Below are 18,504 nucleotides of genomic sequence, written 5' to 3'. Positions count from 1 at the left end.
AGAAGGGGGAAGAATCCCCAGGCTCAGCTGGGTCTGAACGGAGGGCCTCTTGGTCAGGCGGTCCTCTGACCCCTGACTCTATCTGGCCCAGGCCCTCAGCCTGCTCCTGCTGTCCATCCTATGTAAGAACAAATCATTTGCTATAAACTGTAAAGTCTTGAGTCATCTTTGATGTGAATGGGACTAAAGGAGAAAAGTCACCCTAGGAAGCTGGTTAACTAGGACTAGTAGAGAAAGCTGAACATGACAACAAGTAACAGAACAAACTAGAAGAAAAATGAGTAATTATTTGATTATAATTAATCCCTCTCATTGCTTTTATAATTCAAATAAATGAATTATAGGTACTTATAAAATCTTATAAATTGGCCCTTATGCTTTATTATTACATTAAAGCTGGGTCACCGTGGCTTCTTTCTAGTCAACTCATCATTGGCTCCTCCTTTCTCTGGCCTCCAGCAGCAAGGCCCCAGGCTGCCGTTTCTTTACTCCTCTATAAAGTGACAGACATACAGCTGTATTCTATGACTGACACAGAGGTTAGTGGTGTGAACTTGGAAGACAAAGACCTGAGCTGAATGTCAGCCCATCGATTACTAGCCATGTATACACAGGCAAATTTCCTTCACTTTCCTCATCTGTAAAACAAGACTCAAGAGTAGAGAACTGAGATCCAGTATGACAATCTTGAGATGCGGAGTGTGTGATAAACACTCAAGAAACATTAACAAGGTTGCACTGTCCTTCACATTCCTCAGCCACTTCCCCCTTCCTTCAGGAGGACAGAGCCCTCATTTTGTTCCCATATCCACTTTTCCCCAGGTAAGTTGGGTAAATGCTGCCTAGTCTAACCCAACAGCATGACCCCTTGCCCCATTCCAGTGATCAGTTTAGGAACATTGGGACTCAGTTCTGGACAATGGCTGGGCCACAACCATCAGTCTGAAAGACACCGTACTGTATGACATCTAAAACTTCTATTACTAACATACTTTACCACCTCAAAACAAGCTGAGGTTAAAGGAGAAGCAGCAGTCAAGTAACCTCTGAACTAAATAAGTAACATGTCACGTTCCTAGCATAATGTTTAGCACCAGGAAGGCCCCTTCCCACCCCCCACCTCCCATCGATGAAACAATGGCAGGAGCTCATACCTACAGCATTGCTGATTTCCAGGGCAGCTAATAATTGTTTTGAGACCTTAATCACCATTGGCATATTTCCAAAAAGCCCTTCAAAATCGATGTTTGGTACCTGAGAAAAGGAAATAAAGTATAAAGATGCATGGAAATGAAATTAATGGCATATCACTAATATTAGGAACATCTCTTCAAGGATTACACAAAATTTGCCCAGGTCATAGTCTTTACTTGCTTTCACCAAAAAGTTTCTAGGACAGAGACTTCCAACCTTTAGTGGCACACTTTATCCTCAATTCAACTATGCTTCAGTTTGGATGTAGAGTATCCCCAAGAGAGCCATGTGTTAAAAGGACTGATTGCTAGCTTGTAGCACTATTGGGATGTGGGGGATCTTTAAGAGGGAGGGCTTAGTGGAAGGAAGTCAGGTCACTGGGAACATGCCCTTAAAAGGGATCCTGGGACCCTGGCCCCTTCTTTTCTTCTCTCTGATTCCTGGCTGCCATGAGGTGAGCAGCTCTGTTCTACCATGCTCTCCCCACCATGATGTTTTGTCTCACCACAGGTCCCAGGGCAGTGGAGCCAGCTAATCAAGAACAGAAACCTCTGAGACTGAACCCAAATAAATCCTTCTTCCTTATAAGTTGCTTACCTCAGGTACTGTGTCACAGCAATCAAAAGTCATAATACAAACTACTCTTTGCTCCTTCCCCACCATCACCTTAGTCTATAATTATAGTGCAACAGCCATCAGAGACTTTATTTCAAACCCAATAAATCTGTCGTGAGAACTCCCACATCCTAATGCTTCAGGTTTGGAGGACAACATTCAAAGCCAGGCTAATTGTATCCATTAGTTCCCACCTGTGCCTGCTGCAGGGGAATCATAATCCGCTCAATGCACATTTCCAGGTCCCGAATATAGTCTCTTTCTGTCTGAAGAAGTTCTTCCACCACCTTGGCTCTCTTCTCCAACATCCTCTGTTCTGGGTTTTCAGTGGACACAGATCCAGAAGGAGCCACCAGGGAAGAAGACTGAGAGGAGAGGAGTGTCATTTCTAGAAGGAAAAGAGAACTGTTCAGAAGTTCTGAGTGTGAAAGCAGGACTCTTCTTCAATAGCTTAAGTTGGGAAGAAGCATTCCTTGAGAGTTAAATCTCTCTCTGTTGTTAGCCAATCATCAGGGAATCTGACTGAAGGTGTCAGTTCTAAATACAAATGGATGGAGAGCTTAGCAAGCCATGCCTGCAGAGAATTCTGATTGTGTAATACCATTTCTAGACTGTCCTAAAAAGGAGCCAGCTCACTCAGGAGGACAAACAGTATTTACAAGTTCTTTGTGAAAGAGGCTGGAAAGGGGTGCAGGCCTTATGGAGAACCATACTCAGCCAGGTACAATGGAGCACACCTGTAATCTCAGCGGCTCAGGAGGCTCAGACAAAAGATTTGCAAATTCAAGGTCAGCCTCCTCAATTTAGTGAGATCCTGTCTCAAAATAAAAAGGGGCTGGGGATGTGGCTTAATGGTTTAAGCATCCTTGGCTTCAATCCCTAGAATTTTTTTTTTTAATATTTTTTTTTTAGTTTTCGGCGGACACAACATCTTTGTTTGTATGTGGTGCTGAGGATCGAACCCGGGCCGCACGTACCGCTTGAGCCACATCCCCAGCCCCATCGAAAGGAAAGAAAGAAAGAAAGAAACTGTTTTCACTTAATAAGCTGTAAGGCCTTCTCCCTGACCTCAGCAGTAAAAATACCAAGCTAGAAAATAAAAACATCAATACTGCACATTAAAAAGAATATTATAGGGAACATACAATGACAACTTGCCAATGGGAAGATAAAAATTAGGAATCCTCCATCTGAGATCTGGTAATTGCTGGGCCTGTCATTTATCATTCACTATGATGGTGAATCAACATTAGCCAAAAGTTAGGGAAAAAACCTAACAACTTAGAGTCTCCCTGTTGAAACATCAATCAAGACTCAAAGCAGGTTTGGTTACTTCACATGTCCTAGAAGACAGACACAAAATATTCTAAACATGAAGTTCTTTGATGGTATTTTTAATTACAAGAACTTTTGCAGAACTAGACTGCATGATTCTAAAAATGTAAACAAATATGTACCTTGTTATTATCTCTTATAATTACCTGTTCCATAGAGGTACAGGATGAGTTATTTATGAAGATGGGACAGCATTTGTTCATTTAAAATGCACATCAACAACTAAAATAAACAATTGAAAAAATTCAACAGGGAAATGATCTCCACTTAGTTTCCTTCAAATTCCTTAAGACCCACTTAAACAACTGCAAATTTGGCAAGTAAATATAATTTTAAGTATGAATATGATTGTGAGAAGCAAAAACACAAGTGTTCCAACCACTATGGGAAGCTATAGTGTCTTTCACAGATTTTATTCTCAAGAAATCTTTCCTATTGACCCTTCTTTAAGGATTTAGGGATTCTAATATTTAAAAAAGAATGCAGCTAGATTCTGGTTTCTAAAATCCCTTCTCCACTAAAAGGAAACAGGGTTCTTTGGAAAAATGGCTAATTTCAGGGAGGGGGCAGGTAATGCTATAGAGGAGCCTGAAATATCCTGTGGCAGAAAGTAAGGAAGACGTGATGGAAGGGGCTCCCACTGACCCAGGCTGGCACAATCTGAATATGAACCTAAATCAGCACAGCAACAGAATATAATCCACTGAACAGAATAAAAATCCATAGCAGGGCATACGCCTGTAATTCCAGTGGCTTGGGAGGCTAAGGTAGGAGGATCCCAAGTTCAAAGCCAGCCTCAACAACTCAGTAAGACCCTGTCTGTAGGTAAAATACTAAAAAGGGCTAGAAATGTGGCTCTGTGGTTAAGTGTTCCAGTACCAAAAAATAAAATAAATAAAAAATAATAATAAAAATCCATAATTTCACACTGATAAGTACATAAATAAATAGAGGAGAAAACAATCTTATGGTAGAATATCAATCCACAAACAGCAGAAGAAATCAGGAGGAAATTTGGTTCAGGTACAAAAAAACCACCAACAGACAGACAATTCTGGTGCTACTGGTGAGGCTGAATGATGATCAGAATATGTGCATAGTTTTTTAAATTGCTTATTACAATTTACATATTAATTATAAAAATGAAAAAAAAATAGAGAAATGGAAAATACTATGACCTAGTATTACCAAGAAGGGACAAACACACATGTGCTTCCACATCATGTCTAGAAGCGATACAATATCCCTTGTGCAGTATACCAGTCACAAATGCATGAGTTGACACAAGTCTTGAAGAAACATCAAACTCAAATTGAGGATTTGTGTCCTTCAAAATGCAATGTCATTAAAGACAAATACCCCTGAGGAACAGTTCCCACAAAACAAGGCTAAGGAGATGACAGCTTAATATATCCTGACTCTATCTTGGATGCTGATTTTAAGAAAAAAGTCACTACAAAGGACACTACTAGGACAATGGTAGTGCACTCCTGCAATCCCAACAGCTTGGGAGACTGAAACAAGAGGATCGCAAAGTACAAGGCCAGGCTGGGCAACAGAGCAAGACCCTGTCTCAAAATGAATTTAAAAAGGCTGAGGATGTCCCTCTCAGTGACAGAGCCTCTCTGGGTTCAATCCCTAGCATCACAAAGCAAACAAACAAAAAAATGAATAATATGCTAATAATAACGACTACATCAGCTGAAAATTTCCTGAAGTGGCAAATCTCCTGTGGCCATACAAGAGAGTGCCCATGTTCATACAAAATACACACCAATATGTACTGAAGCCTCATACTAAAGGCATAACACATTCAATTTATTCTCAAATAACTGTGAAGAAAAAAAAAAAAGGGAAAGACAAAGAATTAAAAACAAAAACATGGCAAAATATTAAATACTGATGATTTTAAATAAAGAATATAAAGGAGACTTTGTATTATTGCAGTTTTCTGTAAACATGATATTCAAAACAAAGTTTAAACAGACATAATAGAAAAATATCTTTCTTGAAGAAATATCCTTTTAGTTTTTGGTAGAATAAATGGTATAATTTCAAGTGTAACTCTCATTTCATCACAATGCTAAAATATGGTTCTAAATTAATTGTGATGTAGACACTATTTTTACAGTGTTGCATTTATGAGGCAAGTGCTGTTTTCAGTGAGCTACACTCCTGGTGCCATAAAATTTATTCTTAATGGACTTGTTTTACATTTTCTTTGTAACTTCAAAGAAATAGGTTCTTGGTGCCAAATATGACAAGTTTAGAAAAGAAATTCATTTTTAATGCAAGACTAGAAGGTTTTGGAAAGAGAGAGCATGTACTGAATTCCTACCACATATGAATTTACAGTCTATATCCCTGAGTTCATTTCATGTGCACACCAAAACTTTAAAGCAGGTATTATTACTCCTACTTAATAGATTTAAAAACCTAGGTTTTGAGAAGCTGACCAACACCACTGAGGTTATGCAGCCAGTAAATGGCAGTTTTGGAAATACGACCTAAATATATTTAAATCCAAATCCTATGTACTTAGTCACACGCCATTTTGCTTCCCTAGCATGGAATCTCCACTAGAAAAGGTCAGGGGCCTATTTGCTTCAAATCTTAATAATTCCCTGGTCAATATTCTCTTCCAGGATTCAAAGTTCTATTAATTGAGGTAGTTGAAAGCACAAAGTACCAGCAAGCACTTACTCATCAAGCAGAGTATACCCAGAGGGTTCAATTTCTTTTTTACATTAAAACCAAGAAAAAGAAATAATAAATCTTTCAAACTCTCAACAATTTTTTTTCAGATGTGATTTATAGGCTTTTGAACAACCTTTAAAAAACAAAACCCAAAACACTTTAGTGTGATTAAAAACCCCTATGTTTTTGCTAAATTGCAGTTTCCTAGGTATCACCCCTAAGAATCTCATTCAGCAAATCTGGGTGGGAACCATGGCGAATTTGCAAATTTAACAAAACCCCAGGTGTTTCAGAACAGACCAGTGATCTTCAGGCTCCATAAACCTATTAACAATCAGGAATTTTCAAATAGGAGGTCAAATAAAGTTATCTGGCTTGCAAAGACTCCAAATATAAAAAACGATTTTCCCCTTATTCCACATAATATGCTAATAAAAAAGTCTGATCTAAGAGTATAAGGAGCTGAGGATGTAGCTCAGTAGTTAGGCACTTGCCTCCCATATGTGAGGCCCTTGCGTTGGATCCCCAGCACACATGCACGCATACATGAGTAAATAAATAAAATAGAAATTTAGTTTCTGGGACAACCAAGTGAGGGGGAAATGGCCTTTTCCCTCAGTCTGCTACAGTCAGGATAGGCCTGAATCTTGGATTTTCCACTTCTTAGCTGGGGACCCCTGGAAATGTTCACCTCTGGGCCTCAATTTCCCCATCTGTAAAATGAAGAGAATAATACTGGCTTTGCAGAGTCACTAAGGGAATTAAATACGGTAATAAGTTTGTCCTTTCCCCAAGATGGGCCAGAATTTGCTGTGTGCACCATATTAAGATAAAATTCAGAATAGAAAAATGCCACGTGCATAGACTCTAAATTTTTTCCCTCTAAGAACAATAACATCTGGGGATTTGCAAGCACATAGAGGAAACTGAGGCTCGGTATCAGATCTTGAATAAAATGCACAGACCAGCTCTCACTTTCTTCCTAGGATGGCCCTGCAGGTGTTAAGCAGCTGGGGCTGTCTGCATTAATTTACTTTCGTGAGAATTCCTTGGGTGGTAGCTCCCGCCTCAAGGCCATTCCTTCTCAAGTTAGTGGTTCATCCCCAGGTTCATTTCCCACAGGTCTAAGGAAGTGTGCTAACTCGCAGCTTCCCGAGGCTCTAACACACACTTCAAAGAGCAACCTCTTCCCTGCCCCAGGAATTTGGTTGCCTTCGGCAGGCAAAACCTCCGTCTCCCGACGAGCGAGGTCCCAGGCCGCCGGGACCTGGCTCAGGGTCCCCTCTCTTTGTGCCGGCTCCCACGGCTCCCATAGCCCCAGCAGGTACCTGCGGCGCCCAGAGCCGGCTGCGCGCCCACGGTGGGTCCCAGGCGTCAGCAGACCGAGCAGAACCTTCCCAGAATTCCAGAATGCTCCTCAAGCCCCCAGGGCCCTTTGAATAGGGTGGGCACGTCCCCTGGGCTTCCCTCATTTCCATGTGAATCGCCCCTAGGCACCCGGCCTATCACGGGGTCAGCGCTAAAGGATGGAGCTGGACTCACACCCTATGGGACTGAGCTGTCGCAGAGCTGGCCTCACCCTGCGCGCTCAAGGCCCTCCTTCCTGGTTGTTTTTCCTTTCCTAAAACCCTCATAATTTCACCTCCCGATTTTTAAACCAAGATTATTATCTCTTAATTTTCCTACTCCTTGCTAAGACTTGTCTTGGAGAGGATGCCCTTTTCGGGGAAGAATTGCAAGGCCACTCCACGCCTTCTGGAAAGACAACACTGAGAAGTGGGCACACTTGTCTGCTCAGGCCTATCTCTGCAGTCCCTTTCCCTGGCCAGGCAGCGCCCTCGCTTTGCCAGGATTTTGCCAGACCTCAGACTTTTTACTGTAGCTCCTTAACCCTCAGGCCATAGGAATGAGCTGATCTCAGTTGGGCACCCTGGGCAGCCAGAACCCAGGAGCAATTCACAGGAACTGGAGCCCCCTCACACCTTGTGAACACTTATGCTTTAAAGGAACTGGGGTAGAAGAGAGACGCACAACTTGCCATTTTTGTAAGAAAATGAAGAAAGGAAAGGAAAAAGAGAAAAAGAAAAGAAAAATTGCAAACTTCCATACACATTTCTATATATAGGTAAAATATGTAAGTATACAGAGAAAGGTCAGAGAACCTGCCAATTTCATCACAGAGTTTGCCTCAGGGAAGGCTCTGGGATTGGGGGTAGAAGCTGGAGTCAATGGAGACTGAGCTCAACCATATTTTGTTTTTGTTTTCCCTGCTGGGGATGGAACTCAGGTCTTCATACATGCCAGTCAGGTACTCTATCACTGAGCTACATCTCCAGCCCCCAATCTGTATTTTTAATATAACAAAAGAACAAGATATTTTTTAAAAATTTGTCAGGCTACAATACCTCTCTACTGGTGAAAATTTAAGCAATCTGAGAGAAGACAACTTTTGGATAACAGCCCTTCCCACTGCTTCTAAAATCACACTATCACCTTGTAATGTTGACTATACTGGATGGTGAGCTACAGGGAGGCTTGCTTCCCTCCACCATCTAATGGAGCTCTTTTTAGTTTTAAAATATATTTAAAGAAATGTTTATGAGGCTGGGATTGTGGCTTAGCGGTAGAGCGCTCTCCTAGCATGGGCCGGACCCGGGTTCGATCCTCAGCACCACATAAAAATAAAGGCATTGTGTTGTGTCCATCTACACCTAAAAAATAAATATTAAAAAAAAAGAAATGTTTATATGACACTGTGTGTCTCAAGAACTGTTCTAGGCACTTTATGAATATTAGGTGTTTTTACTCCTCATAATGATCTTACTATTGTCCCCATTTTGCTGATGAGGCAAGAAGAGTAATCAAGAAGTTGGCCCAGTAAGTGCTGTGAGCCACTGCAGTCCAGTCTGTGCACTTGGCCAGGAGCTGTCTTACCTCCAGTGCTTTTCCTGGGCATCCAAGTCCTGTGAGTTGACTATGACTGTGAATTACACTTCTGAGTTTTGGTGGCCATCTGGTAGTTAGTGATGGGGGTTGGGGGGTGGATTTTAAAACACAACCTAATCTGTTGGTTTTTTTTTTTTTTTTTTTAGTTGTTGATAGACCTTTATTTATTTATATGCAGTGCTAATAATCGAACCCAGTGCCTCACACATGCCAGGCAAGTGCGCTACCGCTGAGCCCCAGCCCCAGCCCAAAACACAGCATAATCTTTAGACCCACAGTCATCTTTAGACCCACAGTCCATGAGACTGTGCACAGTGGAGTATTTGAGCATCATCATATAACTGTATCTATTAAATCTATTGAGTATAATGTAAAATTTAAACCCTTCAGATAGTCAAATGTATAGTAGATATTTACATAGTAAATATCCAATAGTGTTCCAGATAATTTATGGCAAAAAAATGATGTGAATTGAAGCAAGTAAAAGGCCTATTTTGTCATATCCTTTAATTTCCAAATGAAAAGAATAAAGAGGAATGGGTCAGCAGATTATAAACTTTAGTATTTTATCTACTTAACACACATACACTTACCCCATCCCCCAGTACTAAGGATGAACCTAGGGCCTCACACATGCTAGACCAGCACTCCATCACTGATCGAACTCCTAGCCACCAAAACCTTTTAACCCAAGGCTTCACTTTCAGGAATTTATCCTACGTAAATAATTAAACAAGTGCCCCAAATATGTACCTACAGGGATATTCACCAATCTTTTAAAAATTTTAAAAATCACCTGAACAGAAAACAACCAAAATCTCCTCAAAAGGATCCTGGGTTAAAAAAAAAAAAAAAAAGGCATATTCATATAGTAGAAAACAATTATACCTACTAAGATATAGATTTTTAAATTTATTAATATGAAATTATATCTAATAATTATTGTTGAAAAATCAGGATATAAAACAATTTACAAAAAAATTAGTTTTGCTAAGAGGGGATTTTGTGTGTGTGTGTGTGTGTGTGTGTGTGTAGTACTGGAAATCGAATCAAGAGGCAATTTACTACTGAGCTACATCCCTAACCCTTTTTATTTGAGACAAGTTCTCACTAAATTGCTGGGGCTGGCCTCGTACTTGTCCTGCCTCCTGAGTTGCTAGGATTACAGATGTACCCCACTGCACCCACTTTAAAAGAGAAACATTTTAAATGCACAGACTTGAAAAGGAAAAGTGTGGAAATTCTGATTTTCTCCCTTCTTTTCACTTATTCTCTTTTCTAGTATTTCTATGGAGAACATGTAATATGACAAAGAATAATTAAATAGAAAAAAAGGACACTTGCTGTGAGATGAAAACATTCTAGCATTAACAGTTTTCAATTTCCTGTTCATTCATTTCAAACTTTCTTCACTTTTTAATAATCTGAGTTTTCTCTCCTAACCTAATCCCTTTAAACTGATGAACAAAATAGGTAACAAAACACTGTTGAAATAACTTACAAAAACAAAGCAGCAGTACAGTCCTCTGCTCAGCACTCTATCTAGAAGCAATCTTTTTGAGCAAACCCTGAGAGGCAGCAGTCTCTGTAAATTTGCTCATCTCCTCCCAGACCCTCTGGAGGAATCACAAATCCTGGTTTTCCGTATTCCCACACCACTCTGGCCAGCCCCTACTCCCCACCCCCCACTCTTTTCCTTTTGCACCTACTCCACTTGGTTTGGAAGCAGTTTGTCCTGCTTTAAGTAAAGCTTTGAGTGCTATGGTCACTGGTCACTGTCTTCTGTAGGGTTCCCAGTAGACTTTATAGACCACCAGCCCTAAACCTCAGAAGTAACTGAAAACCTTCCTGGTGGTTAAACTGCTGCTAATTCAGGCAAGTAGCTGCCAGCAAAATCCCTGCTGGGAAGGATTCCTCTAGACCCAGCTCAAAGCTTCCCCTCCCCCCACTTTCTTCTCCAGGTCCCTTATCTAAGCTAAGGAGCTAACCAGATCTGCTGTTTAATCTGCAACTTTGTAGGCTGCCATGGTAGCAATACTAGGAGCAACTAACATACCATTTCTGAGCATTCGCTAAATACACATAAATCCTCAGGAGGTATGCCGTTGGCAGGCTTAAAACGGAGGTTTTAAGCAGCATAAGTAAAACTATCAATAGGGCAAAGGTAGTTTCTGTAAAATAATGTATTATAAAGAAGTTAGCACTGTTCACTAAGCAAATTCTGAGTATATGTCAGCCAACAAAATTTTTCATGAAGCGCCCCCCCCCACACACACACACCTATACATACACCCACCACATACACACAACCTGATGTTATATTTACCAAGTCTCTCAAGGGAAGGTTTTATTGTACTCATTAACAAATGGGAAATGGGCCACAGAGGAAAGAAATAACTTGCCCACAACCACACAGATAGTAAGACAATACATTCAAAACCAGTATCCTGAGCCCATGCTTTCCATTAAATGTCAAGACCTATTCTGGGTTATATGCCCTCTGCATATGAACAGGACCATTTCCTGCATTATATTTCCTTTTAGTAATAATAACACTTCAGTGAGATTTCAAAATGTGCTCATCTACATGACCCTCTAGCCATTTTTCTATCCTCTGTAAAACCAGACTTTCTCCAGTTTATATTAGATGGTTTACTTTCATTCCTTCTCCTTGCTTTTTTTTTTTCAACAGTTCAACTATCTTTTATAACTGTCTTCCTTCCTACAATGAGTTGAATTATAATCCTGCTTAAAGCTTTAATTATAAAAGTGTATACATATTTAGTAGAGAGCTCCCCAACAAAATGTTGGGAGATGGGGCAATGATAGAGAAAGTAGAAAGCCTTCCAAAGCTTTCTTGAGTCTTGGACAAGTCATTTCATCTGTCTGGACTTCAGGAACAGCAATACAAGTGGGGTTAAAAGAGAGAGTCTCTTAAAATAAGGATATTTCCAAGAGAGATCAATATTTGATGGTAAAATCTGATTACCAAAGTCTGTGGATTACCAAAGGAATGTGGGGAAAGACCCCTGCTTCCCCTGGTTTAGGTTTCTGGGGATGTATGTGGAGCTGCTTGTGGGGCATGAGAAGGTTCAATGAATACAGCACTGGCGTGCAAGACAAGCCACCTGGGCACTCGCCCTGCCTCCCCTCCTACCTGTGTGATCTTGGACAAGCTCTGTCCCTTTCTCAGAGCTGTTTCCACACCATATGACAAAGGGGTTGGGCCTCTTGGGTCCCTTCCCGCTCAGGAATCTTACATGATTTCCCAATCTTTCACTTCACTTAAGCCCCTCAATTCAGTACAAGCACACTGGCCTCTAATTAGTTCCACAGGAGCATTATTTGTGGGGCCTCTTAGGACTCACCCAGACAGTTAGTCACCTCCTGTCAGCAAGCCCAGAGAACTGGCACTGCTGCTGTTATAAAACCTATAACAACATGGTTTCCTCATGATCTCATGACCTTGAAAGCCCAGCTTACCTCTGTCTTTTCCATCCATTCTGCTCACCTCTTTAAGGTTCAAGTTCCAGCTTCTCCATGAAGGCTTCTCTGGCCCTTGGAGTACTCTAAACTTCCCTTCTCAAGTGGCAAAACAAAATAATCCCTGCTAGTTGGCTTTCGATATGCATGTTCTGGGCCCTAAAATTGAATATTCCACTTGATAACACACATTTATTGGGCACTTATTATATGCTACATACTATATTAGATTCTGGAAACACCACCTTCATTTCCTGCCTTCATGAAATATAGACCCCACTGAAGCATCCAGTATAGCTAATGTGTGCCTAGTATTTTTTGTACTTACCACAGGAACTGGATTGAATAAATGGCAGCAATCACAGTGTTTCAAGCATTGTTGTGCTGTGATTATGATGGAAAACACTACACCAAGACTTTTTTATTTACTATTTTGCCACACCTGGTTAGGATTTAGGACTGCACTGATCTAATAAGATTTCAGTCTTTGTCTGTGGCTTGGATGGGCGCTGGAGAGCAGAAGAAACTGAATCCTCTATCCACAAAGCACTGAGTAAAGGACCAGAAGAATTCCACATTTTTTTTTTTTGACCAAGTATTGGTATAGGTTGGCAGTAATCAGTGGCATTTTTGTATTTCAGTAGATGCTAAAATGTACATTTTTCCCTCACATTTTAACACCTCTGAAATTTACAGCATGTCACATCTTAATTAGCCATCTTTATAATGATAAGAGAATGAATTAATCTTATGCAGTGTCATTCAATTGATGATGTTATAGATTCAATGAAATGCAAATGTATATTTCATCAACTTGCCTCCTCTCAAGTTTACAACCAGAGGAAAGGGGTTTCTTGATCCCGTGGAACCAGCTCTGCTGTGGAACCAGGCACATGAACTCAGTGTCATTCTACCAGCTGTGGCTACCATCACTGCCACACCCAAGAAGCTTGACAGCCTAATTTTTACACACGGCCTTGGGTGCTTCCTGGTTTCAGAGGACATATCAAATTGAAAAACTCTAGTATCAGGGACATGTCATTATACTGCAAGTTACCCTTGATTCATCCTCTTCCTTCTGCTCCCCATAACATCTTGGTCCAGACAAGAGACCACACCTAAGACTGCACCTCCTTATCCTCAATTCCTTGCCTTCTCTTGGTACCTCTTCCTTTTACAGAGACTCTGTAAAAGACACTGCATACCAATATTCTCTGTTGATGGAACACGATGCACAAATAATTTAGGTAACAGCTTGGGAAGAAAACAGCCCAATTACTTAAGAATATAACTCATGGGCTGGGGATGTGGCTCAAGTGGTAGCACGCACGCCTGGGCATGCGTGCGGCCCGGGTTCGATCCTCAGCACCACATACAAACAAAGATGTTGTGTCTGCTGAAAAAAAATAAAACAAAAAGCAACATAAAAAAAAAAAAAAGAATATAACTCATGATCCCAGGAAGTAAGGCCTTCGCATTGGATGGGAGATGGCTAGACTGGAGTGTGCTAGTCTCTAGAGTACATCATTGTCTCTAGATCATCAATTACTCCCAACTTTTAAAGAAATATGGCCCTACATTTATTTCTTCTTGCCTCCACACATTTACTCCCCATCCCTTTGCCTCCTATCCACCCATCCATCTTCAAACATTGACATCCTGATTTTAGGAAGTGGGAACTCCTCAGCTCTGCCTGCTTCAGCTGCAGTCACATCTTTCATACTTTTTGCAAAAAAATCTTGCAAGAGCGCTTTATGTGCCCTCTCTCAATGACTTCACTTCCCAAGATCTCTTCTAAATTTTTGGCAGTTAACACTGCATTCTTATTCCTCTAGTTAAATTGTCTTCTCAGTCAACCAGTAACCTCAACTAATCCCCTGGCATTATCCTTGATTCCACACAGCAGTTGAAAATGTTGGCCATTTTCTCTTTAATTCTGATTTTCTCCTGACCTCTCAAATGCTTTTCCCCCATGTGGCCTCCCTCCTCCTCCTGGCCCATGATTGTGGACACCTCTAGGCTCGGCTCTCAGATACTCCTCTACTCAGAAAGTCCCAGGGATGATATCATCGAGAATGACCTGGCGTGCACAGGTCAGCTCTGACTTCCTCCTTGGCTGGGTCCACACTGCCACTTGGCTTGTAAGATTTCAGGAGTCTGGTTCTCCCTGGTGTGTTTCTCACCACCTTCCATACACGCCTTGAGAGGTATTGTCACTGCATCTCTCTGTATCTTTGCTCATAAAGTTTCCTCAATTAGGAATGTTCTTGCTTCTGCTTATCTCAACCTAATTTTTCCTTCAAGTTTTAGCCAAGTTCAAACGTCTGACGTCTTTTCCATAAGCTGAAGTAAAAACTAATCTTTCTCCCTCTGATTGTTCATGTATTAATGTCTGTACTTCTATTCTTTATTTAATTGTTCACAGTTTTACATTTTGTTTCTTCAACAGATCTGCAAACTCCTCTGGGGGTGGGGGAAGGTAGGCTTCTCTGGATACCTCCAATGCTTACTACAGATGTTAGCTAATAAACACCCGTTCAACTGCATTCAAAGGAGATGTGGGATCTGTATGTTGGTATAATAAGCTTGAATACCAACTCTCTCTACAGAGATCTCATGTTCACTTATTTACAATGAAAAGAAAAATCTTGAATATCACAGTCCTAAAAACTCTTGAGTTGTCAAAGTGCCTTCAAATCTGCAGGTTTTTCTTATCTTGGGAGAAAAACAAAACAGAAGATTTTCTTGGAATCTGCCATTCCATTATAATTACTGTCCAAACTTTTAAGGAATTTCTGTAATTTCCTTATCAACACTCCCTCCCCTGCAAACTCCCCATAGCATGCTTTGTGCTCCAACTACTAAAGGCAGGTCTTTTCTCAGGCCACATCCTTTCTTGCACCTCTGCTGTGTGTCAAATGTTGCATCCCTCTGCAGTGCTTTCTGATCTTCTAAGTTCATTTATGCAGAAGGAATCCATTGCTGTGCTTTCTGGCTTGGATTGTGGTGACACAGCAAAAGCACTGGTCTGGACGTCAAGGGACTCAGATTTCTCACTGATCTAAAGCTTGGCTTAGTTTCCTTGGATATACATTTCTGTTTCTCTGCGCGTTCTCTTCATTTATAAAATAAGTAGGTTGCATTTAAATGTTCCTCAATCATTTTTTACTGTGATCTACACTTTACATTGCGACCTAGTGTGTGTGTGTATACATTTACAAAATGCTATGTATATGTATACATACACATTCACATACACAAAATGATTTGCTACTTATTTTTACTACATGAGATATATTATACAATATTTATACATTCACTTATATTTTATTTTTTCAGAAATTATGGTTGCAATCCACTAAAAACATTTCAAGACCAAAACATGGGTGGTTATTCATTATTTATAAAAACACTGAGCTTAGGTGGGTATAGTGGCATATGCCTGTAATCCCAGTGGTTCAGGAGCCTGAGGCAGGAGGATCACAAGTTCAAAGCCAGCCTCAGTAACTTAGTGAGGCTCTGTCTCAAAACATAAAAAGGGCTGAGGATGTAGCTCAGTGATTAAGTTCAACGCCCCCCCCCCAAAAAAAAAACAAAAAACACTGAACTTGTCAATATATAAGGTTCCTTCTAGTAATAATATGAGAGGATTCTATGGTGCAACCTTCCAACCTTTCTGATGCTAAAGGTTGAACCTTTAGCCTCAACTCTCACCGGCATTCTAGTTTTATATTTCTCTCTGAAAGAGAGTTTTCATTCAGATATCCTAATATCACTTAAATTCAACATAGATAACACGGAATTTGAAACACTAAGTCCTCCTCCCATCAACTATTTGTGTTAGTAGCAAGTGCAAAACCTTAAATACAACTCTTGGCCTGATAATAGCAGAGCAGCTTTCACCATACTTCTTCTACTGACAACTATTAAAAAAAATCTGGACAAGAGAGTAAAACAATAATTGTATGCAGACATTAAAAAGCAACCAAAAGCAAACAGAAACTGGAGAAACATGACTAAACACAAGAAGAGGAAATTAGATGAGATCCATATTTATTCAATTTTGTCCCCAGGATAATCCCTAGTCTTTTAGCATATAGGGGAATAAAGTAATAATAAAGAATAGAGCCCAAAATGGAAATCTGACCTGATTGAGGAACCAGAGATTTAAGTCTGGGGTTCTGAAGGGGCAAGATATGAAGGGGGAATCCTGGAAAAGGGGAAGCCACACAGAGGAGAATCCCAAAACTTGTGTAAAAATTCCCCACGGATCCTTGCATTGAACTATGCATGTTATGAGACTCCAAGGAACAGTAACAGAAAGTAACAACTGGAGCAGAAGAGTCAGCAACCAACAGGTGCTGGGAAGACAGATCTAATATTTGAGACCCTCCAAGTTAGGAGGTTTGATCAACATTTCCAGTTTTCCACTAAAACCTTAGAAAAGCCCCATCTTAGGATTATGGACCACCTCCTAGGACTAGGAGTCCACCACCTAGTCCTAAGGGCAAAATCATAACAGACCTGCCCTACAAACCCAAAACAGAGGCCTCCAGAGGAGAAAGAACTGAAAAGTCAGGCGAAGGAAAGTGGAAAGACCTGGTTTCTGGCCTGGGAGCAGCCACTAAGACCCTTGTTTCTCCAATGGGTTTGGGGTATAGTGGGGGAAAATGGAGAGGAGAAAGGAAGAAAGAGATGGAGTGTTGCATTCGGATCTCAAAGTTGATGTGTTTACAAGTCCAAGGGCAGATGTCCAATGGGGAGCTGTGACTATCGGTCTGAATCTCAGGGAACAGGGGACCATGGAGTGACAGTCTGGTGGGGCCACTTGTAAAGGAGAAGGGAGGAGGGTAGATGAAACACAAAGAAATGGTAGTTCTGAGCACCTTCTGTGTTCCAGACATGGAAGTGCTGTATTTCTCTTATTTCACTGTGAGACAGGAATTATTTTCATTTTTACCGGCAGGAATCTGAAGCTCAGAGAGGTTAAGTGATTTGCTCAAAGTTCCACCATTAGTAAATGGGGAGACCTATATTTGAACTCAAAGCAGAACCACTCCAATGCTTGTTTCCTTTCTGAAATACTTGGTAAGGGCCACTGACTGTACTCTAAGACAGCTGGTGGAAACCTAGAAAGCAGAAGCATTTCTAGTAAATATGAATTTTTTTTTTTTTTTTTACTGGTCAGAGAGGATATCAGGGAGGCATAAAAGGAGTGCCAAATATAAATAATATTTTCAAAAGTTAAATTCTCAAATACAAAGAAAGACAACTATAAAAATAGAAATGATGTAAGGTGGAACTGAGTTGGTTTCAGAGAGATCAGAGGGCACATTACAACACTCCAGCTAGAAGGGCTTGACTCTGTTAAATCAAACAGAATAGAAACACTTGATTACAGTTAGGAGGCTAAATACAATAAGGAACTTAAGAGAGGGAGCAAAGTCCACTGAAGGAATAGATGTGGGGGAAAGGGAGGGAAACTATGCAAATACCAACACAGGGAATCACAGAATCAGATTTTTTTTTTTTTTTAAAGTTGGAAGGAATTTAGAGTCATCCAATCCCTATCATTTCAGAGAGAAAATGCACTTAGAAGGGAAAAAAAAAAATGAACTAGCTGCTAAATACCTCAACCTCTCAAAAAAAGTCAGTTTGGTTTCATTTTTTCTTTGTAATTGCAGGTAGAGAGCCTGCTTTGTCCAGAATGGTGCTGTGGAAATTGGAGTTAAATTGAGCCCATGTTGGATGATTACCAGATAAACCACTGGCAGTTACAGGATCATACTGGGACTTACCCTTTTGGTCTTTGATAGCCCCTAGTACAAGTTTAACCAGCCAGACTCTTCCAAAGGAGACTCAGATGAGAAAGTTTCCATTTGGGAGGAGGGTGTGAAAATATTGCAGATCATCCACCTTCTCCACCTCTAATTAACCTCATCCTCTGGTCATGACTGGTACTCCCCTAACCTGGTCAGAGCCAGACAGGCTGCTTGGCATGAGGAGAATACATAATATGAAAAAAAAGTTCAGGAAAGAGTCCAGAAGTTACAAAACAATACAGCAAAAATAAAGTTCATTTCTTAACCTAAGAAAACACAATGGCAAGAAAGAATCTGTTCATGATCAAAGATTCTTATTTTACACATAACTTAGCAAAGTCTCAGTGAGATGAAATGATTTGAATACCTAATATGTACAAAGCACTATAAAAAATGGAAATGATCTGAATTC

General features: G+C 40.5%; 1 protein-coding gene across 2 annotated transcripts in view; it reads right to left on the bottom strand.

Moving 5' to 3' along the window:
• Positions 1–18,504, bottom strand: part of Dnmbp (dynamin binding protein) — a 95,567-nt gene that overhangs the window by 19,671 nt on the left and 57,392 nt on the right. For both annotated transcript variants that reach the window (XM_027930340.2, XM_027930341.2), the window contains 2 exons: positions 2,004–2,197; positions 1,155–1,254 (listed from right to left, as the gene is read on the bottom strand). In XM_027930340.2, coding sequence (XP_027786141.1) covers positions 1,155–1,254; positions 2,004–2,197 — 294 coding nt within the window. The remainder of the gene's footprint in view (positions 1–1,154; positions 1,255–2,003; positions 2,198–18,504) is intronic.

Source organism: Marmota flaviventris, chromosome 4, assembly GCF_047511675.1.
Source record: "Marmota flaviventris isolate mMarFla1 chromosome 4, mMarFla1.hap1, whole genome shotgun sequence".
Lineage (NCBI taxonomy): Eukaryota > Metazoa > Chordata > Mammalia > Rodentia > Sciuridae > Marmota > Marmota flaviventris.
Note: the sequence above shows the minus strand (reverse complement) of the source record. Positions and strands in the feature narration are given on the sequence as shown.